Consider the following 24,585-nt stretch of genomic DNA (forward strand, 5'->3'; position numbering starts at 1 on the left):
CCTGGATCAGTGGTAGGATGGTACGAATAGTTTCCATCTTGAACGACGGAACTTTGAGGAATTTGTTTAAGATCTTTAGATACAAAATCGGTCTGAAGGTTCCCTCTTTTTTGGGAACCACAAACAGATTTGAGTAAAAACCCTGTTCCTCCTTTGGAACTGGATGGATCACTCCCATAACTAGGAGGTCTCGTACACAGTGTAAGAATGCCTCTCTCTTTATCTGGTTTGCAGATAATTGTGAAAGGTGAAATCTCCCTTTTGGGGGGGAAGCTTTGAAGTCCAGAAGATATCCCTGGGATATAATTTCCAACGCCCAGGGATCCTGAACATCTCTTGCCCACGCCTGGGCGAAGAGTGAAAGTCTGCCCCCTACTAGATCCGTTACCGGATAGGGGGTCGTTCCTTCATGCTGTCTTAGAGGCAGCAGCAGGCGTTTTGACCTGCTTACCTTTTTTCCAGGTCTGGTTTGGTCTCCAGACCGTCTTGGATTGAGCAAAAGTTCCCTCTTGTTTATTATTAGAGGAAGTTGATGATGCACCTGCCTTGAAGTTTCGAAAGGCACGAAAATTAGACTGTTTGGCCCTAGATTTGGACCTGTCCTGAGGAAGGGCATGACCTTTTCTTCCCGTGATATCAGCAATAATCTCCTTCAAACCAGGCCCGAATAGGGTCTGCCCCTTGAAGGGAATGTTAAGTAGCTTAGATTTTAAAGTCACGTCAGCTGACCATGATTTAAGCCATAGCGCTCTGCGCGCCAGTATAGCAAAACCAGAATTCTTAGCCGTTAGTTTATTCAAATGAACAATGGCATCAGAAATAAAATAATTGGCTAGCTTAAGTGCTCTAAGTTTGCCAAGTATGTCATCCAATGGAGTCGCTACCTGTAAAGCCTCTTCCAGAGACTCAAACCAGTACACCGCAGCAGCAGTGACAGGGGCAATGCATGCAATGGGCTGTAGGATAAAACCTTGTTGAATAAATATTTTCTTAAGGTAACCTTCTAATTTTTTATCCATTGGATCTAAAAAAGCACAACTGTCCTCGACAGGGATAGTAGTATGCTTTGCTAGAGTAGAAACTGCTCCCTCCACCTTAGGGACTGTCTGCCATAAGTCCCGTGTGGTGGCGTCTATTGGAAAACATTTTTCTAAAAATAGGAGGGGAAGAGAACGGCACACCTGGTCTATCCCATTCCTTATTAATAATTTCTGTAAACCTTTTAGGTATTGGAAAAACATCAGTACACACCGGCACTGCAAAGCATTTAACCAGTCTACACAATTTCTCTGGCACTGCAATGGTATCACAGTCATTCAGAGCAGCTAAAACCTCCCTAAGCAACACGCGTTCAACACGCGTGTTCAAGCTTAAATTTAAATGTAGAAATATTAGAATCAGGTATCTTTCCTGAGTCATTAACATCACCCACTGACTGAAGCTCTCCTTCCTCAGCTTCTGCATATTGTGAGGCAGTATCAGACATGGTTCTTAAAGCGTCAGTATGCTCTGCATTTTGTCTCACCCCAGAGCTATCTCGCTAACCTCTAAGTTCAGGTAGTCTGGCTAATACCGCTGACAGTGTATTATCCATGACTGCCGCCATGTCTTGTAAAGTAAACGCTATGGGCGCCCTAGATGTACTTGGCGCCATTTGAGCGTGAGTCCCTTGGGCGGGAGTCAAAGGGTCTGACACGTGGAGAGAGTTAGTCGGCATAACTTTCCCCTCGTCAGATTCCTCTGGTGATAATTTTTTTAAAAAAAGAATATGATCTTTATTACATAAAATGAAATCAGTACATTTGGTACACATTCTAAGAGGGGGTTCCACCATGGCTTTTAAACATAATGAACAAGGAGTTTCTTCTATGTCAGACATATTTATACAGACTAGCAATGAGACTAGCAAGCTTGGAAAACACTTTAAATCAAGTTAACAAGCAAATATAAAAAACGGTACTGTGCCTTTAAGAGAAACAAATTTTGTCAGAATTTGAAAAACAGTGAAAAAATGCAGTAAATCAAACGAAATGTTTACAGTGTATGTAATAGGCTAGCAGAGCATTGCATCCACTTGCAAATGGATGATTAACCCCTTAGTTCAAGAAACGGATAAAAAAAACAAAAACAAAAAAAACGAAATAGACGTTTTTTAACAGTCACAAAGAACTGCCACAGCAAGCTGTGGTCCTACCTTCCCCAATACATGACTTTGGAAAGCCTTTGGGCCCTTTAGAGATGTCCTATAGCATTCAGAGGGCCTTTGAGGAAAGCTGGATGTCACAGTTTGTAATTTTAACTGCACCAACTGTAACTTTTATACTATAACAGTGGAAAGCCTCATTAAACTGTTTCTAGTCAAAATTTAAGCCAGCCATGTGGAAAAAACTAGGCCCCAATAAAGTTTTATCACCAAAGCATATATAAAAACGATTAAACATGCCAGCAAACGTTTTATATTGCAATATCATAAGGGTATTACCCCTGGGAGTAAGCATGATACCAGTCGTTATTAAATCACTGTATTCAGGCTTAACTTACATTAATCCGGTATCAGCAGCATTTTCTAGTGTTTTCCATCTCTAGAAAAAATTATAACTGCACATACCTGATAGCAGAATAAACTGCACGCCATTCTCTCGCTGAAGTTACCTCATCTGTGTAATTCCCTCAGACATATGTGAGAACGGCAATGGATCTTAGTTACAACCTGCTAAGATCAGGATGTTGTCTAAATAAGGGGCTACTGCTATGCCCCGTGGCCTTAGGACCGCCAAAAGCGACCCTAGAACCTTTGTAAAGATTCTTGGGGCTGTAGCTAATCCAAAGGGAAGAGCTACAACTGGTAATGCCTGTCTTGAAAGGCAAACCTGAGAAATCGATGATGATCTTTGTGTATCGGAATGTGAAGATAAGCATCCTTTAGATCCACTGTAGTCATATATTGACCCTCCTGGATCAGTGGTAGGATGGTACGAATAGTTTCCATCTTGAACGACGGAACTTTGAGGAATTTGTTTAAGATCTTTAGATACAAAATCGGTCTGAAGGTTCCCTCTTTTTTGGGAACCACAAACAGATTTGAGTAAAAACCCTGTTCCTCCTTTGGAACTGGATGGATCACTCCCATAACTAGGAGGTCTCGTACACAGTGTAAGAATGCCTCTCTCTTTATCTGGTTTGCAGATAATTGTGAAAGGTGAAATCTCCCTTTTGGGGGGGAAGCTTTGAAGTCCAGAAGATATCCCTGGGATATAATTTCCAATGCCCAGGGATCCTGAACATCTCTTGCCCACGCCTGGGCGAAGAGTGAAAGTCTGCCCCCTACTAGATCCGTTACCGGATAGGGGGTCGTTCCTTCATGCTGTCTTAGAGGCAGCAGCAGGCGTTTTGACCTGCTTACCTTTTTTCCAGGTCTGGTTTGGTCTCCAGACCGTCTTGGATTGAGCAAAAGTTCCCTCTTGTTTATTATTAGAGGAAGTTGATGATGCACCTGCCTTGAAGTTTCGAAAGGCACGAAAATTAGACTGTTTGGCCCTAGATTTGGACCTGTCCTGAGGAAGGGCATGACCTTTTCTTCCCGTGATATCAGCAATAATCTCCTTCAAACCAGGCCCGAATAGGGTCTGCCGATTGAAGGGAATGTTAAGTAGCTTAGATTTTAAAGTCACGTCAGCTGACCATGATTTAAGCCATAGCGCTCTGCGCGCCAGTATAGCAAAACCAGAATTCTTAGCCGTTAGTTTATTCAAATGAACAATGGCATCAGAAATAAAATAATTGGCTAGCTTAAGTGCTCTAAGTTTGCCAAGTATGTCATCCAATGGAGTCGCTACCTGTAAAGCCTCTTCCAGAGACTCAAACCAGTACACCGCAGCAGCAGTGACAGGGGCAATGCATGCAATGGGCTGTAGGATAAAACCTTGTTGAATAAATATTTTCTTAAGGTAACCTTCTAATTTTTTATCCATTGGATCTAAAAAAGCACAACTGTCCTCGACAGGGATAGTAGTACGCTTTGCTAGAGTAGAAACTGCTCCCTCCACCTTAGGGACTGTCTGCCATAAGTCCCGTGTGGTGGCGTCTATTGGAAAACATTTTTCTAAAAATAGGAGGGGAAGAGAACGGCACACCTGGTCTATCCCATTCCTTATTAATAATTTCTGTAAACCTTTTAGGTATTGGAAAAACATCAGTACACACCGGCACTGCAAAGCATTTAACCAGTCTACACAATTTCTCTGGCACTGCAATGGTATCACAGTCATTCAGAGCAGCTAAAACCTCCCTAAGCAACACGCGTTCAACACGCGTGTTCAAGCTTAAATTTAAATGTAGAAATATTAGAATCAGGTATCTTTCCTGAGTCATTAACATCACCCACTGACTGAAGCTCTCCTTCCTCAGCTTCTGCATATTGTGAGGCAGTATCAGACATGGTTCTTAAAGCGTCAGTATGCTCTGCATTTTGTCTCACCCCAGAGCTATCTCGCTAACCTCTAAGTTCAGGTAGTCTGGCTAATACCGCTGACAGTGTATTATCCATGACTGCCGCCATGTCTTGTAAAGTAAACGCTATGGGCGCCCTAGATGTACTTGGCGCCATTTGAGCGTGAGTCCCTTGGGCGGGAGTCAAAGGGTCTGACACGTGGAGAGAGTTAGTCGGCATAACTTTCCCCTCGTCAGATTCCTCTGGTGATAATTTTTTTAAAAAAAGAATATGATCTTTATTACATAAAATGAAATCAGTACATTTGGTACACATTCTAAGAGGGGGTTCCACCATGGCTTTTAAACATAATGAACAAGGAGTTTCTTCTATGTCAGACATATTTATACAGACTAGCAATGAGACTAGCAAGCTTGGAAAACACTTTAAATCAAGTTAACAAGCAAATATAAAAAACGGTACTGTGCCTTTAAGAGAAACAAATTTTGTCAGAATTTGAAAAACAGTGAAAAAATGCAGTAAATCAAACGAAATGTTTACAGTGTATGTAATAGGCTAGCAGAGCATTGCATCCACTTGCAAATGGATGATTAACCCCTTAGTTCAAGAAACGGATAAAAAAAACAAAAACAAAAAAAACGAAATAGACGTTTTTTAACAGTCACAAAGAACTGCCACAGCAAGCTGTGGTCCTACCTTCCCCAATACATGACTTTGGAAAGCCTTTGGGCCCTTTAGAGATGTCCTATAGCATTCAGAGGGCCTTTGAGGAAAGCTGGATGTCACAGTTTGTAATTTTAACTGCACCAACTGTAACTTTTATACTATAACAGTGGAAAGCCTCATTAAACTGTTTCTAGTCAAAATTTAAGCCAGCCATGTGGAAAAAACTAGGCCCCAATAAAGTTTTATCACCAAAGCATATATAAAAACGATTAAACATGCCAGCAAACGTTTTATATTGCAATATCATAAGGGTATTACCCCTGGGAGTAAGCATGATACCAGTCGTTATTAAATCACTGTATTCAGGCTTAACTTACATTAATCCGGTATCAGCAGCATTTTCTAGTGTTTTCCATCTCTAGAAAAAATTATAACTGCACATACCTGATAGCAGAATAAACTGCACGCCATTCTCTCGCTGAAGTTACCTCATCTGTGTAATTCCCTCAGACATATGTGAGAACGGCAATGGATCTTAGTTACAACCTGCTAAGATCATAGAAACCTCAGGCAGATTCTTCTTCTATTTACTGCCTGAGATAAAATAGCACAACTCCGGTACTATTTAAAAATAACAAACTTTTGATTGAAGAAAATAAACTAGCTATATTTAACCACTCTCTCCTACAACAACCTAGCTTGTTGAGAGTTGCAAGAGAATGACTGGCTATGACAGTTAGGGGAGGAGCTATATTACAGCTCTGCTGTTGGGTGTCCTCTTGCAACTTCCTGTTGGGAATGAGAATATCCCACAAGTAATGGATGATCCGTGGACTGGATACACATTACAAGAGAAATAAGATAAGGAGAATCATATTGCAATGCTGAAAGCTCAAATACTCTTTGAGCAGAAGAAATAGCAACCAAAAATAAAACTTTCCAAGATGATAACTTAATATCTACGGAATGCATAAGTTCAAACGGAACTCCTTAAAGAACTCTAAGAACTAAATTCAAACTCCAAGGAGGAGCAATTGATCTAAATACAGGCCTGATTCTAGTCAGAGCCTGACAAAAAGATTGAACATCTGAAACACCTGCCAGACACTTGTGTAACAAAATAAATAAAGCCGAAATCTGTCCCTTTAAGGAACTTGCTGACAACCTCTTCTCCAATCCTTCTTGGAGAAAAGACAAAATCCTGGGAATCCTAACCTTACTCCATGAGTAGCCCTTGGAATCACACCAATAAAGATATTTACGCCATATCTTATGGTAAATTTTCCTAGTAACAGGTTTACGTGCCTGAATTAATGTATCTATGACCGAATCAGAAAAACCTTGCTTAAATCAAATTAAGCGTTCAATCTCCAAGCAGTCAGCTGCAGAGAAACTAGATTCGGATGATGGAAGGGACCCTGAATGAGAAGGTCTTTTCTCAATGGGAGCTTCCACAGTGGCTGAGATGACATGCCCACCAGATCGGCATACCAAATCAAGTGAGGCCACATGGGGGCGATGAGAATCACCAATCCCCTCTCCTGTTTGACTCGAGCAATCATCCAGGGAAGGAGAGCAAATGGAGGGAATACATAAGCTAGGCTGAAAGACCAAGGCACTGCCAAGGCATCTGAAGCGATGCCATGAGATTCAACTGCCTGCCCCATCTGAGAACCAGGTTGGAAAATACCTCCGGATGGAGTTCCCACTCTCCCGGATGAAATGTCTGTCTGCTCAGAAAATATGCTTCCCAGTTTTCCACCCCTGGGATGTGGATTGCTGACAAATGGCAGGAGTAAGACTCCGCCCACTGTATTATCTTGGCTACTTCTGTCATCGCTAAGGAACTCCTTGTTCCTCCCTGATGATTGATGTAAGCTACCATCGTTATGTTGTCCAACTGGAATCTGATGAATTGAGCCGAAGCCAACTGAGGCCAAGCCCGAAGCGCATTGAATATTGCTCTCAACTCTAAGATATTGATGGGAAGGAGAGACTCTGCCTGAGTCCATACACCCTGAGCTCTTAGAGAGTTCCAGACTGCTCCCCATCCTAACAAGCTGGCATCCGTTGTCACTATCACCCATGAGGATCTGCGGAAGCATGTCCCCAGGGATAGATGATCCAGCGACAACCACCATAGAAGAGAGTCCCTTGTCTCCTGATCTAGATTTATCTGAGGAGACAAATCTGTATAATCCCCATTCCACTGCCTGAGCATGCTTAATTGCAGAGGCCTGAGATGCAAACGAGCAAACGGAACAATGTCACCATCAATCCAATTACCACCATGCACTGAGCTACCGACGGACGAGGATTGAACTGGATGATTCGACATGTATTCAGAATCTTTAACTTTCTGACCTCCGTCAGAAAAAACTTCATTGAAATAGAGTCGATTAGAGTTCCCAGAAAGGATACTCCTTGTCTGAGGAACTAACAAACTCTTCCCCAGGTTTACCTTCCATCCGTGGGCCCTTAGGAAGGAAAGCACAATGTTGGTATGGGATTTTGCCAGTTGAAACGATGACACCTGGATCAGTATATTGTCCAGATAAGGCGCAACCGCGATGCCCCGCGGCCTTAGAACCGCCAATAAACACCCCAGAAGTTTTGTGAAAATTCTGGGCGCCGTGGCCAGACCGAAAGGAAGGGCCACAAACTGATAATGTTTGTCCAGAAAGGCAAACCTCAGGAACTTGTGATGATCTCTGTGGATAGGAACATGAAGATATGCATCCTTTAAATCCACCGTTGACATAAATTGACCTTCCTGAATTAACGGAAGAATGGTACGAATAGTTTCCATCTTGAAAGATGGAACTCTGAGAAATTTGTTTAGAGCCTTGAGATCTAAGATAGGTCTGAAGGTTCTCTCTTTTTTGGGAACTACAAACAGATTTGAATAAAACCCCTGTCCCTGTTCCTGAATTGGAACGGGACAGATTACTCCCATGGAGAAGAGATCTCTTACACAGCATAAGAACGCCTCTCTTTTTATCTGGTCTACAGACAATTGTGAAAGAAGAAATCTTCCTCTGGGGGAAGAGTTCCTGAACTCCAGTTTGTATCCCTGAGACACTATATCTATTGCCCAGGGATCCTGAACATCCCTCATCAAAGTCTGGATGAAGGACAGTCTGCCCCCTACTAGATCCGGTCCCAGATCGGGGCCAACCCTTCATAATGACTTGGGAGCAGCAGCCGGCTTCTTGGATTGTTTACCCTTGTTCCAAGACTGGTTGGGTCTCCAGGTAGACTTAGTTTGAGAAAAGTTACCTTCCTGTTTAGAGGAAGATGAAGGTGGGATTCCCTTGAAGTTTCAAAAAGAACGAAAATTACTCTGTCGACCTCTCTGTTTGGATCTCTTATCCTGAGGGAGAAGATGACCCTTGCCTCCGGTGATGTGAGAAATAATTTCCTTAAAGTCAGGTCCGAACAGGGTCCTTCCCTTGTAAGGAATATCCAAAAGCTTAGACTTAGATGACACATCCGCAGACCAAGATTTCAACCATAAAACTTTGGTAATCTGCAGAGAAGCATCCGTAATAAATAAATTAGCTTTAATCCTATCCTGTATTTCTTCCAAAGAAGTCTAAGTTTTAAGAGATTCTTCCAGAGCATCAAACCAATAAGTAGCCGTACTTGTAACCATAACAATGCAAGCCACTGGTTGCAATAGCAACCCCTAATGAACATAGATCTTTTTAAGGAGACCCTCCAATTTCTTATCCATAGGGTTTTTGAAAGCACAACTATCCTCGATAGGAATAGTAGTACGTTTTGCCAAGGTGGAAATAGCTCCTTCCACCTTAGGGACTGTCTGCCAAGAGTCCCTAATAGCGTCAGCTATAGGGTACATTTTCTTGAAAACGGGAGGAGAGAATGGAATACCTGGTCTCTCCCATTCTTTAGCAATAATTTCTAAAGTCCTCTTAGGAACAAGAATAACATCAGAATAAGAAGGGACTTCTAAATATCTGCCCAACTTACTCAATTTCTCTGGAGGAACAACAATTGAATCACAATCGTTCAGAGTCACCAAAACCTCTCTTAATAACAGGCGGAGGTGTTCAAGTTTAAACCTGAAGGAAACCACTTCTGAATCTGCCAGTGGCAAAACAATTCCTGAGTCAGAAAGTGCGCCTTCGGATAGGACCTGCACCTCTGAAAATAAAGAGTCCATGACCCCTTAGTCCCAGCATGACTGCTAACAAAGCGTCTGTTAGTATGAACATGTGAAACCTGACATTCTGTTAAAATAGGGAGCCCTCCTCAAGAGAGCCCATTATCCCCATATAAAAACAATATAAGTACATAGTCAATTCTGAGAAAATATGGCCCAGAAAAAAAAGACTGCACTTGCCTCACTGCTGTGCAACAGCATGAATGTTCCCACAGGATCCAGAGGCATTTGTTCTTCCTCCAAAAGTCCTGCGGACACATATAGGGCCTTAGTTAATATCTGCTAAGACCATCATCAAAAAGGGAAGCATTCAGTATGAGAGGCGCAGTGAGAGTTATGTCCCACTAGTTCCCACTGCTTTAAGGCCACCTGCAGCTCTACTCTAGAGGCTGACAAGGAATACGACTACACCCTGTAAGAAAATAGCACTCACTGGTACCATTTAAAAATAACAAACTCTTGATTGAAGAATCTAACACCTCACTTTACCTCTTCCTATCACTAAACAGGCAAAGAGAATGACTGGGGTGGGAGGGAAGGGAGGAGCTATATATACAGCTCTGTTGTGGTGCTCTTTGCCTCCTCCTGCTGACCAGGAGGCGTAATCCCACAAGAAAGGATGAAATCCGTGGACTCATCGTATCTTTAAAAAGAAAATACTTATACACACATATATATATATATATATATATACACAAACATATAAACACACATATACTCCTATATATACACATATATAAAACATACACACACAGGCATATTACACTATACTGTAGTCTCTTAAGTCTGCAATAGCATTATGACAAAAAAAAATCAATGTACATAACTTAATTAAAAAATACTTTATTTCTAAAAAATGCTAACCATCATCTGGGCCTTCAGTGAGCCATAATCTTTTTTGCTGGTGGCGTGTTTTTATAGGTGTGTGTATATATGTGTCTTTAAGTACATTTAAGTGTTTATATATGTTGAAAAATAGCGCCGATAGACTTGCTCAACACAGAGTTGCCAAAACCTTCAATTTGTAAAAAGAGCAATATCTGATTAGATATTATCTAGATTAGATAATATCTGTTCAGTATCCGCCAATAAAGCTGCCATTCTAAGCATTTTTATTTTTCTATTCTTGAAATAGCACACTTCATAGAGACTAATGCTTAATAACTCACATATATGCAGATATCTCATGGCATATAACAGCTGTATTTCCCAGAGAAACAACAAATATCTACCAATGCTGGCTACATGTATGTAACTCATGATACAGCAAGCCAGTGTATAAATGACCTAACTGAAGAAGCACATGCTAATAGACAACATGAGTGCATAGGCAATATTAAATATCATACCGATGGATAATAAGCTTTACATTTCTATCCAGTTGGATAGATTTCTATCCTACATCGATCAAAGAATCAATTTCTCAACAGGTGTATGAAATATCACAAAAGTGGGCCAAACACTGCTTGACGTTACACTTTAACCAGCCTTGTAACTTTGATTTATATGAAGCCTTCCAATAGTTGTTCATATTATTGCTGAACCGCCTTGGTAGCAAAAAAAGATCAAAGTTGTTGTGCACAGAGGTGTTGATACATCCAAAGAAAAAGCTCAGCTAAAAAAAAATTTCCTTCTTTGTTTTCCACTAATGTTTTCTTTTTAGTAAGAGCCCTCCATACATCACACATACCGAGGCCAGACAAATACTGTACATATATGCAGACACACTAACACTCTCTCTCTGTGTATCTTCTGTACCTCTGTATAAATATATTGCATTTTCTTGGGTGTGAGGTGTTATTTTGGGATGTTCATGCAAAAATAAAGGCATGACAGGGCTAAAAAGGAGACAGAAGGATAAGAGGGTCCTGTTCCCTATATAGTATACAATCTAGAGATTACTCTAGAGTTACTGTATATTATAGGCAACCCAGCTGCTGAACTTTACAACATTAACTAGATTCCGTGTAAAAAAAAAAATATTGCTTGTGGTAACTGTCATTAATAACATTTCTCTTATTGTTAAATTGTCCTAAAACAACAATAAAAGATCTTAAAGAAAATATAATAATACGTAAAGTGACAGTAAATGAACCACTTACCAATAATTTGTTTGGAAACACAGCAATATATATATACACACATATATATATTTATTAAAATTATGGTGGAGATAAAAATCTGAGATTAAAATCCTCCATGTCTCAAAATTAAATCAATACAAAATAGAAAATTAGCACATCCAGGCAAGTTCCCCGCTTGTTTTTACCCAGTAAAACTCCATGTACATTGTTACCAATGCACAAGAGGATTCTGGGTAAGATATGCAAAATCTCATATTTTTGCTTCAAATACTGTTTTAATACAGTGATCCCTTAATAGGGTGATTGCAGCAATACAGAAACCACTGCTAGACAGCCTGTTTCGTTCTTTTTAGAACTCGTCAGTAGCAGATAGATTTCTGGTGCTGCTTCAGTAAAGCTTATTTCAGGGTTAAAACAAAATTCATTAAAATTATGATGGAAATAAAAATCTGAGATTAAAATCCTCCATGTCTCAAAAGTAAATCAATACAACATTTTTGCATAGGAAATTAGCACCAGGCAAGTTCCCCGCTTGCTTTTCCCCAGTAAAACTCCATGTACATTGTTACCAATGCACAGGAGGATTCTGAGTAAGATATGCAAATTAGATATGCAAAATGATTTTTGCTTAAAATACTGTTTTAACACAGCGATCCCTTAATAGGGTGATTGCAGCATTACAGAAACCACTGTTAGACAGCCTGTTTCTTCTTTTTAGAACTCGTCAGTAGCAGATAGATTTCTGGTTGCTGCTTCGGTAAAGCTCATTTCATGGTTAATTTGCATATCTTACCTAGAATACTCTTGTGCATTAGTAACAATGTAAATGAAGTTTTACTGGGGAAAAACAAGCGGGAACTTGCCTGGATGTGTTAATTTCCTGTTAAATGTTGTATTGATTTACTTTTGAGACATGAAGGATTTTAATCTCAGATTTTTATCTCCACCATAATTGTAATGAATTTTGATTTAACCCTGAAATGAGCTTTACCGAAGCAGCAACCACAAATCTATCTGCTACTGACGAGTTCTAAAAAGAACAAAACAGGCTGTCTAGCAGTGAGTTATGTATTGCTGCATTCACCCTATTAAGGGATCGCTGTGTTAAAAAAGTATTTGAAGCAAAAATCTGAGATTTTGCATATTGTACCCAGAATCCTCTTGTGCATTGGTAACAATGTACAAGGAGTTCTACTGGGGAAAAGCAAGTGGGGAACTTGCCTGGATGTGCTAATTTCCTATGCAAAAAATGTTGTATTGATTTAGTTTAAGCCTCTAGTCTAAACCCAGGGTTCAACCTCTAGACACGATTCACAGATTGAGATTAATACAGAGTCCTTATTAGGAAGCTTTAGGAACAAGTTTGCTGTGTAGGTCCCATGGTGAATACACCAGGTTTTGCTTTGAAATTCATTGCCTTCCAATATCTGTAAAGCATCTTTCCCTGGTAAAGAATGTACTGTGTGCCCTAATAGAGTCTTGTTTACTTCTTTCTTGAGGAAAATCCTACAATTTCTCACTATTCTTTTAGGGGTTGTTTTTTTTTTCAATCAGAGTGTACAACCTGAGTTAATTATACATAAGGTTTTAATTGCTCTTAAGAAATTTCAAAACATTTTTGTAATAAATAAAAAAATGCACCTTCTCCTGAAAGAGGGTACACCATAAAACAACTGAGATAGTCAAGGCAGGAATTTTATAGTAGTACAAGAATTACTGCCCAACTCACCTTTAAGCTGTAGAGCAGTCAAAGAAGCCAAAGCAGAGTGCCACATTGGTAATTGGCATGAGACAATATTTGTAAGTCCTACTGCAGAGTAGAGTTAGTGATCCCTGCTCTTGCTAACAAAAAGAATTTAATTATTTTTCAATATGATATTTTGAAGCCCTCTTGTATCCTAAATCCTGTTCAATATCCTTTATTATGTAATATATTGTGCTGAAAGTCACATAACTGTTATATACCAGGCCTGTCCAAAATATTGATTAGGGTCTACCAGTAGATCTGTAAGTGCTGACCATTAGATTTCAAGGTTACTGTGTGATTTCCCACCTCCCCTTAGCCAGTAGTGACAGTACAGGCTTATGTTAAAAGAAGTATATAACTGTTTATTCCACAAGTGTATACTGTGCAACAACAGGTACTTTAAGTACAAGAGATATAAGTTTTCATTAAACAAACAACAGAGCATCTGGTCGGTGTGTAATTTGTGCAGACTCAGTTTTTCTTATGTTAAGTGCATGCACAAGCAGGGCCGGATTTACATCTCAGGTGCCTGTAGGCACAAAAACCTGAAGCGCCCCCCCCACCCCCCCCCCACCCCCCCTAGAAAAAAGTGGAAAAAATGAGGACTTTTTTTTATTATTATTTAGGACAACTAAAAATAAATATTAGATGTAAAATTACATTTTCCCTTTTATGGAGATACACAAATACACACACCAATTGCAATATTTGTTGTAATGGAAGCTACACCAAAAATCAATATTCACTTGACTCAAATGGCCATACAATTTCTATTATGTATAACAAAAACAAATCATGTTAAACTTTTAATGCAAAATATTCTAAAGAAAACCCTATTTAAAGGGACATCAAATGTGACAGTTTGCTGGGCATTTTATTATTGCACTAGTGCTTGCAGAGAAGTGTGTTAGCCTCTTGCAAAAGAGTTAAACACATAGTCAATGTCAGTTCTGAGACAGCAATACACATCTGTGCAGACCCAGATGGGCTCATAGGACATGTTTATTGACAAGCCATTAGTGTATTGCTTTTCTGGAGATGACTTTGACTATGTGCTTAACATTTTGTTGGAGTCAAACACAGTTTTGTGTAAACAATAGCAATATTAAAACTAGCAGCATGCAAGCTCATCACCATCAACAACCTGTGCAGCCAGTGGAAGAAAATATAAAATGTAGGGAAAAAAATCTTGTAAACTCTGATATTTTTGGTACAAACACACACAGATGTTACATTTATTTTGTTCTGAAATATAAATATCATATGATGTTGCTCTCAAAGGAAAACATGGAATGTTGTAGATTATATGTAATCCAGGGGTCAACAAATGTGTTTAAAATTAGAATTTAGAAATTCAATGGGAGGGGTTTAGTTTTAATCTTTGCCCCTCTCTCCTTCATGGCTCCCTCAACTGCTGTAACATATTCCCAATGAAACACTCGACTTTGTAGGCACCTGGCAGCACAATTCTTACTAAAATAAATGCCCTCATAAAAAAAAAAAAAAAAAAAAAAAAAAAATTTTTTTTTTTTTTTTTTTTTTTTTTTTTTATTATTGACAGGCAGGCGCCCCTCACTGCAAGGCGCCTGTAGGCACATGCCTACTGTGCCTAATGGGAAATCCGGCCCTGTGCACAAGTAGATCATATTAACAAACTTCATAACACCGTGAACCCTATCTGTTATGTACAATTCAGGACAATACAGGTAGCCCTCAGTTTACGCCGGGGTTAGGTTCCAGAAGGAATGGTTGTAAATAGAAACCGTTGTAAAATGAAACCCAGTTTATAATGTAAGTCAATGGGAAGTGAGGGCGATAAGTTCCAGGTCCCTGTCAAAATTGTCATAAGTAACACCTAATACATTATTTTTAAAGCTTTGAAATGAAGACTTTAAATGTTAAACAGCATTATAAACCTAATAAAATAACCACACAACACTGAATATATCATTAAACTAAGTTAAATGAACAAAAACATTTGCTAAACAGCATTATAAGCCTAATAAAATAATCACACAACACAGGCTTCACTTGCATTTTTCTGCAAACAGTTGTTTCTATGCATTCCAATCTGGACTGATTTATAGACAGGAAGATCTTGTTCCTTTGAAATCTGCTCGATAGCTCAGGTCTGGTTAAACTGATTACTTTCAGCTTGCCTGGCTTTGTTGCAACACAAGTGGACAGCTCCACCTACTGGCTATTTTAATAAATGCACTGCTTTTCAATAGCAGTCACATGACTGGAAAAAAAGGTTGTTATTCTGAAACGGTGTAAATTGAACCGTTGTAAAATGAGGGCCACCTGTACACCTATGTTAGGTTTTGCAAGCCTTATATTTTATAAATAACTCATGACACAATAGGCAATCAAAACTAATTATAGCATTCTTCCACTCAATGTTGAGAAAAATTTGAATTTCATGAGCATATCCCAGTATGTTAAAAGAATCGCATGCGATTACCCATATTTTTCCACTCACATTGTATGCTAGAGTCAGCAATAGTAATCATCATAAAATGTTAAAATATCTTCTCCTCAAACGGACAACTTGGGAACCATAATTGTGCTAAGTGTGAACATAAGCCTAGTGCAAAGAGAGTATAGTCTAATTTATTAAAGTGCGGCTGGACAACCAAGGAAGCCTCCTTCCAACATTAGGGGCTAATCAGGTGGCATCTGCTGCCCACATTTATTTATTCTTTATGAAAAATATGGTACTAAACAAACTTTTTTTTTATCTAAGCCTTGGGACAGTATATATTTAAAACATTTTACCTAGGCACTACCTTAATTGTAAAACATGGCTGATATTTGTCCTAACAGTCCACTAAGGTCAGGAACGTACAGTAGCTAAATATTTAAATAAGCGCTAAAACTGTGCACTACTTGCCCCGCTGATCATCTTATGCCCAGATTACATCTTGAATGACAAATACTTCCAGACTAAAAAAACCATCTCATCTATTTCAGAATAAAAGGGAGTCATACCTGGACTGCATATCTTGTTGGGTTTTGGCCTGGCTCCCTTCAGATGGTGAGGTGGAATGCGTTACGTGCTGCTGAAGCTCAACTAGCGACTGATAATACTGTTGCTGCTGATGTTGTTGCTGTTTGAAGCGCGATAGACTGAAAAACAGTCCTAAAATGGCTTTCAAATTTCCATTTCTTATTTCTGTAAGAAAATTAAAAATGAATCAATTGTACATTATGTAAGACCCTGATACAAGAGTAATAGAGGAAACAAAAGATTTACACCTTTTTTATTTGTAATCATTTATGCATTAATATGATTAGACGTATAGAGAGAATATTCTAAAAATGACAGTATTTAATCTGAACTACATAATCTTGGACTTGTGATGCTAAAATCAAACAGTCAGTGTTCTATACTTGTATTTTTAAAGACAAACACAATTACTTCTTAGTGCATATAATAGACAATCAAAAAAAACTATAAAATGAAAAAATAAAGTCAATAATTTATTTGCTTTCTCCTCTACTACAATTTTATTCACAAATTGATCAATTTTGACAAAAACATGTTACATCTTATATTATGACACCTATACAATAAGAGGTTTATCCTACACACGGGTAAATTAATGTGTTTTGCTGCCTTTTTCTCATTAGAAAGCACACATTTACAGGCCTAAACTACATAACTAGTACCTGCAGGTAACCGTGTAGGCAGTTAGCTTTAATGACTGTATCAAATGCACCATACCTCCTTAAAACACATAGAAAATCTGTGACCCTCTGAGAAACACGTGACCTGAAAATATAGAGGCTAGCAGTCCAGAACAAAACATCTATTACATGTTCCCAACTTGCAGCCTCTCACATTGGGAGTTAGGAACAAAAGAAGAATATTGAGGAAAATAATGTTTATCCTATTATCCATTAAATAATATATTATCTGTGGGGCATAAAATGAGCCTTGGGATACAGAGTATGGTATAAGATAACACGGTGCTCGATCAACTGGTAGTTTATATAGTCTGCTGCATTGTTAAACCACTGCTATACACCTTTTTCTAATTGGCTTCAAAAAATAATAAATGCAAAACAATGCACTTTATGATACAAATATCACTGTGGCTACCCTTTTTGTCTGTGGACTCAAGCATGGATTGGCTCCTCCAAATAAGGCAAATGGTTGCCAAAGTTTAGCTATTGAAAAATAAATGCAGCAAACAAGATGTTAATTTGTTTTAAATACATTAAGACTTGACTGATATGTTCTTCTATAGCAACACAACAGAAAAGTACTGCAATTACAAGGGGTTAACTGTCTCTTTAAATGCTACCATTTGTTTTTCATACATTGAGCAGAGTTTTTTCTGTAGGCTCAACAGACTGAAGCAAATTATTATTCTTAGGAGCAATTCTTGGCATTTTTGGGTTGGACTATTTTTCTGTTGGTAACCAGGCTGAAACAAACGTTCTCCTATTTCTGAGGAATAAATAAGCAGGGGCAGACTACACTCTGAGAATGTAGTTTTGTAAGGAAAACTATTAGTCTCAGTTTGGTCACAGTTTATTGTCCATATAATTCCTCTACTGTCTTATGACATATACACATAAAGAAGCTCAGCAGGAAATATCCAGTAATCCATGAAATCTCTAAAAACATATACATCATTGAATTCTATTTTTATCATTGGATGTCCTCTGGAGAACTGCTGTCCACACATGACCTGCACTAAGTGGTGTGTGAAGGTACTCAGCACTTTCCATTTTTATCTAAACATCTTCTTTGGAACAAAACATTATTAATCCCAAACAGACCTCTACCTCTGTTATGCAGTAGGGAGGAACATTTAATCATTCAAACCTCAAGCAACATTCCAAGTTTGAGTTTAAAAAATGAATAGGTAAAAAACAAAAATAACTTTACTACCAAATGTCTAATTTATAAACTCTTAAAACACATCCATGTAAGTACTATATGTGCCTTAAGAAGAAGGGAATTAAAACATGGCAATTTCTATATAAAAAGAGCATAAACCCCATAGATGCAGGAAAGGTCATCGTTATCACATGCATTGTAGCTAGAGTGGTAATCAAGGGTGGTTCTGGTACATAATGCATAACCTCTGTAATTACCTTGTATCTATGTCTCTGCAAACTGCCCCCTTATTTTAGTTCTTTTGACAGACTTGCATTTTAGTCAATCAGTGCTGTCTTCTAGGTAACTTCACATGCTTGAGCTCAGTGTTATCTATATGAAACACATGAACCAACACCCTCTATTGGTGAAAAACTGTCAAAATGCATTCAGATTAGAGGTGGCCTTCAAATTACCATATGAGCCTACCTAGGTTTAGCTTTGAACTAAGAATACCAAGAGAACAAAGCAAAACTTGTGATAAAAGTAAATTGGAAAGTTGATTAAAATTACATGCCCTATTTGAATCATGAAAGTTTATTTTGGACTAGACTGTCCCTTTAAACACTGAAAGGACATGTCTTCTTGTGTCTTTATTCTTTAGCCACTAAAGATTGGTTTGGCATTGCAGCCAACCACAAATTAATCAAATTGACGTCAACAATACATTGGCTGAAATAAAAAAATAAGAACACATAAAGACAAATAGTTTCACCTTCTCTTCCTCTGTCAGCTGTTATAATCACATTGAAATGGTTTTAACAAGCTGACAATCATTGCAGCACAGAGAACATCAGGAAAAAAATGTTATATTGTATATAAGCCCTTCAACCACTTCAACTCCATCCCGGACCACCCAGTAAAATGTACAGACCCACAAACAAACAAGAAAAAAAGGTCTCCTATACCTCCAAAAGGCAATCTGAAATATTTGAATATATATCTTGTTTGCGCACAGCTGAAACTGGTTATGCTTAAGTGTGAATGTAAAAAAGGGGAAAATAGCTTAATAAAAATGCAATTACTTTACTTCATATATTTCAACAATAAAAGACATATAAAAAGCATATATTACAAATCCATATAACGCTTGACAGGATAAAAGACGATAGTTAAAAATGTCATACAAAATTCATACATAATGAATACAAAATTAATATAAACTTGATACAGATGGGCTAAAAGATAATTGATGCAGAAATAGTTACTCCAACAAAAAGTATGTGATACTTGCTACTATATACATTTATTTATATGTATTTGTAATCCTGTGCTTAAAGGGCCACTAAACCCAAAATCTTTCTTTCATGATTCAGGTAGAGAATACAAATTTAAAACAACACCACAATTTACTTCTATTATTTATTTTGCTTCATTTTTTAGATATCCTTAGTTGAAGAAAAAGCAATGCACATGGGTGAGCCAATCACAGCTACTGAGCATATCTAGATATGCTTTTCAGCAAAGAATATCAAGAGAATAAAACAAATTAGATAATAGAAGTAAATTAGAAAGATGTTTAAAATTGCATTCTCTTTCTAAATCATGAAAGAAAAAATGTGGATTTCATGTCCCTTTAAGTTAACTGCTGATAGGTACCATGCATATTTAAAAGAAAAGTAATCATAATATTCCGTTAACTACAACAAAATTACATTGAACATTTAATAGACAGACAGATGATAGATAGACAGACAGACAGACAGACAGACAGACAGACAGACAGACAGACAGACAGACAGACAGACAGACAGACAGATAGATAGATAGATAGATAGATAGATAGATAGATAGATAGATAGATAGATAGATAGATAGATAGTAAGGAAGTATGTCAATAAAAGAACATTATTACAGAGTATAGCACATACATATGTATTAAAGGGACATGAAACCCCAATGTTTTCTTTCATGGTTCAGATAGAGAATACAATTTTAAACAACTTTCTAATTTACTTCCAATTTTTAATTTGCTTCCTTCTCTTGCAATCCTTCGCTGATAATTTGTTTCATTCTCTTGGTATCATTTGTTGAAGGAGAAGCAATGCACTACTGGTTTCTAACTGAATACATTGGTGAGCAGATAACAATTGGTATATATATATATATATATATATATATATATATATATATATATATATATATATATATATATATATATATATATATATATATATATATATATATATGTATATATATATATATATATATATATGCAGTGACCAATCAGCAGCTAGAACCTAGGTTCTCTGCTGCTCCTGAGCTTGCCAAGATAAACCTTTCAGCACAGAATAACAAGAGCTGGAAGCAAATTAAATAATAGAAACAAATTGGAAAGTTGTTTAAAATTGTATTCCCTATCTGAATCATGAAATAATTTTTTTGGGTTTCATGTCCCTTTAAGGAAGGGCATCTAGTATCTTTTGCACAATCCCCATTTGGACACAATTCTATTAGTTTCACGCAAGCTTGAAATGCTTATAAAGGAAAGTAGTGTGCCACACAGTGATAAGTGCAAAATTGACCACTTAAATCACGAACAACTTGAACTCCTGTCAGTAAATGACAATTATTTGTTAGCAGTAATCTTAAAGGACCAGTCAACACAGGAGATTTGCATAATCAACAAATGCAATAGCACATAGGCTGAACTTCATATGAGTAGTAGATTTTTTTTTGACAATTTTAAAAGTTATGTCTATTTCCACTCCCCCTGTACCATGTGACAGCCATCAGTCATTCACAAATGCATACACGTACCATGTGACAGCCATCAGCCAATCACAAATGCATACACGCTCATTCTGTAAATTCTTGCACATGCTCAGTAGGAACTGGTGACTCAAAAAGTTTAAATATAAAAAGACTGTGCACATTTTGTTAATGGAAGTAAATTGGAAAGTTGTTTAAAATTGCATGCTCTATCTGAATAATGAAAGTTTAATTTTGACTTGAGTGTCCCTTTAAAAGGGAATGACTTGCGGAAGAGACCCCTCTCAGACTGCCACATCTACAAAGTAAAAATCATTCAGCTCTAACAAATATTTACCATAATTACCCATAAGATACGCAGCATATAATAAGCAAATGTACAGCAATGCTGTGTGATTAGTTTGTTTTTCATATGAATGCAGATAAAAGCAGTGCACCATCTATCCAAAACAAACCATTTGTAATGTGTACTTGTATCAGGCCTCCGCTATGTTAAAACATCATTAAACAATGTTTTGCTGAGATTCCAAAGAAGCAGAATAAAAGAAAAACACATGAAGCCAATTAGATTTTAGGTAAACTGTACAGAGTCAAATAAACAATCACAATATAAACATGACACAATTTAAAAAAAAAAACATTATACCGTATTCAAGAAATGAATTGCTCTATATATATCGATAGAGCAATTTATTTTTAACAAAGTTCTAAATAAAACGTTATCAACTACAAAGACTAGATTTTAAAAAATACATTAAAAGTGTACATTTAAAAGTTAAATAAAATCAATTCCCCCCCCCGCGCACACACACACACACTTTACGGTTATGAGCAGATTTGGGATGTTACTGTGTGTGCCAGAGTTCACACTTTGTTTGTACTGATGAGAGTCCACAGCGACAGCTGAGGGGGGCTACTTATTTTGAAAATATTCTTAAATAAATGAATTTAGAGGCAGTTATTGGTTTATTTATCTAGAGCTGTATGCGTTATTTCTTGCCTGCAGTACAGCATTGTATAGTTTGTCTGTAAGTTGAAATTTATATAGAAATGTTTTGCAATCTCCAGGTATACCAGGAGGCTGTAACACAAATCAATGGCCATATCTGTTGTACAACATATAGAACCATTTTGAAGACATTTTGACCAAAGCTTTTACTCATTCATGTGAAATTATAACAAAATATCAACTATTTTATGGCAAACTTTTAATATATGCAATTTGTAAACTGTTTAACCCATTTTGTTTTATTTTTATGGGATGCTGGCAACTCTTTTGCTTGAATGCTTTATGCATAAAATAAAGCCATTGTGATCCAAATGCTTTGGAACTGGACTCAACCACCACCTAGAGTTCAGCCATTTACTTTATGATCAATATACATATACAAATGTCTTATAGTTTCTGGACCATCCCAGGTTATTGGCATTCTTGCTTTTGAAAAACTACCCTTTTATTTCATGAAACACTGGAAGAGCCTTATACAGTACTTGGAAGATGATTGCCACAGAATGCCACTGGTATGCACTTCCTCTTTGTCACTAGAAGGAAAAGCCTACAGCTTTTGGCCTCTGGGACATTTACAAACAGAAACAACAACTGCTGCATACCCTATCAGACACAGCCAGGATCTCACACACAAAAGGTCTCAACACATATTTGTTTAACTCTTTCAATAATTTTTGCCCATGTAAATTACAGACCTATTGGTATGAAACTCTTCACAAGCAGTATCTCATTAAGTAGAATCTGGTCCTCTATGTAGTAAATAGTATCACAATTCTGGTCTTCAGATCTATGGTAGCCACAACTGTGAGTTACATTTTCCTTTTAAGGCAAAATTGCCATTTTCCTTTAACAGCCAAATGGTCAGATCCACACTTAAGTAAATGTAGCATTAATGGATTTAAATTTTTATAACAGAAATTATGATTATTATTGACTATTGCAAAAAAGAGGGCACTTTAATAGATGCTATTTTAAAGCAATGGTAAACATTAGTAGACATTTATCCTACCTTTTAGAGTTTACTCAGAACGAGGGCTAGCTTTTAATGCCACAGTATTAATGTATTGTGATATGTAAGGTGTGTGAGGACTAATAAGTTATCTGTAGATAAAAAGGTTCCATGGCTTCTTCCTTAGAATAAAAGATCAGTGACTAGATAGTAAATATGAGGTCCCAATAATTGTATGTGGTCTATGAAGAAGTTACAACTATGAAACGCGTTTGACCTTGTTACCTTGCTGGCGTGTATGCCTTTTATGTGGATTTCTAAATAAAGGAGCTTTTTATTTTTAAGCCATTGGACTGGCGGTACGTTATTTATATTCACCCTATCTACATAACCCTTATGTGTGCGGGGATTCAGCTGATCTAATAAATATGGACCACCACTTGCCCACCATTGCTTTAAATACTTAACCTATCTCTCAAAATTGTCTTGCTGGAATGGGAGGTTCAGGGCTGAGTATCATCAATGCAGGGGGCAGAAACAGATAAACTGTCAATCACAAAATGAAAAAAGCATCCCAGGGGCATCTTCTTTTTGCCAAATAATATGCATTTTACAGAGAGGAACTTTCCAGCAGTATATTTCAGTTTGGTCTGCCCATTGAAAAGAGGGTATTTCAATTATCCTACAATTTCTTTTTAGGAAAATAAAAACATATTAGTAAATAAACCCACATTTTATTTGCAGGCTTATGGATACCTGTCCAGTTCCCTCAAACGGAAATGTTGCAGTCGTTTCTACAAGCCAAAAACATTTGTATAACAGTACAAGTTGTGCACATGCGTATATTATCAGTTGGTCGCAATGTAAACTGTAAGATATTTGTTAAAAAAAATGTACTAGAAAATATCACATGAACATCTCTATGTAAAAAAAGAAAACATATGTTATCTTAAAATAACCTCATTAGCGACACCTCATTGTAAATTAAATCTAAGCAGCCAATCCAGATGCTTGTTTTAAGACTTTCAAGGGAGTGTGCATCTGGCACGTGCAGGCACAATTAGTTACTCTCTTTTACTTCTTAGTTTAAATGGACATGAAACCCAAAATGTTTCTTTCATGATTCAGATAGAGAATACAATTTGAAACAACTTTCCAATTTACTTCCAATTTTTAATTTGCTTCCTTCTCTTGCAATCCTTTGCTGAAAGGTTTATCTAGGAAAGCTCAGGAGCAGCAAAGAACCTAACATTTTTTAGGCCCTCTCTGCATCGGCCAGCAATGGTGCCGATCGTTGGTGGGTGGGAGCAGCAGAAGGGAGGCAGGTGGGCGGCCATCGCTGGTAGTTATCTGGCAGAGGGGGGTGGGATCACGTGTGGAGGCGCCAGGCGCGCGCACGGGTGCGGAGGCGCAAGCAGGCACGCGCACGGGGGTGGGAACGGTGGGAACCCTACACTATGGAACTAAGGAAGGAGAGAGAGAAGGAGGGGGAAATTGCATCTAAGCAATCTGGGAGGAGGTGGGGGGTAGGTCATTGAGGGGGGGCAGCTACACTACAGAAAAGTTTAGTTTTTTCATTAAAAAAAAACAAAAAAAAACAAATTATATGGCAATATGGGTACTGGCAGACAGATGCTAGTACCCAAGATGGCGGACAATAAGGTAGTAGAGGGGGAAGGGTTAGAGAGCTGTTTGGGGGGGTCAGGGAGGTTGGGGGCTAAGGGGGATCCTACACAGCAGAATATATCTTTAAAAAAAATTAAATTAAAAAAAAGCCTTTAATTTTAGTACTGGCAGACTTTCTGCCAGTACTTAAGATGGCGGGGACAATTGTGGGGTGGGGTAGGGAAGATCAATAGTTTGGGTTGTCTACTACACTAAAGCTAAAATT

General features: G+C 37.8%; 1 protein-coding gene across 1 annotated transcript in view; it reads right to left on the reverse strand.

The window, feature by feature from the left end:
• Positions 1-24,585, reverse strand: part of NAV3 (neuron navigator 3) — a 756,623-nt gene that overhangs the window by 442,501 nt on the left and 289,537 nt on the right. The window contains 1 exon segment of the mRNA XM_053716761.1: positions 16,125-16,308. Coding sequence (XP_053572736.1) covers positions 16,125-16,308 — 184 coding nt within the window.

This window comes from Bombina bombina, chromosome 6, assembly GCF_027579735.1.
Source record: "Bombina bombina isolate aBomBom1 chromosome 6, aBomBom1.pri, whole genome shotgun sequence".
In the NCBI taxonomy this organism is placed as follows: Eukaryota; Metazoa; Chordata; class Amphibia; order Anura; family Bombinatoridae; genus Bombina; species Bombina bombina.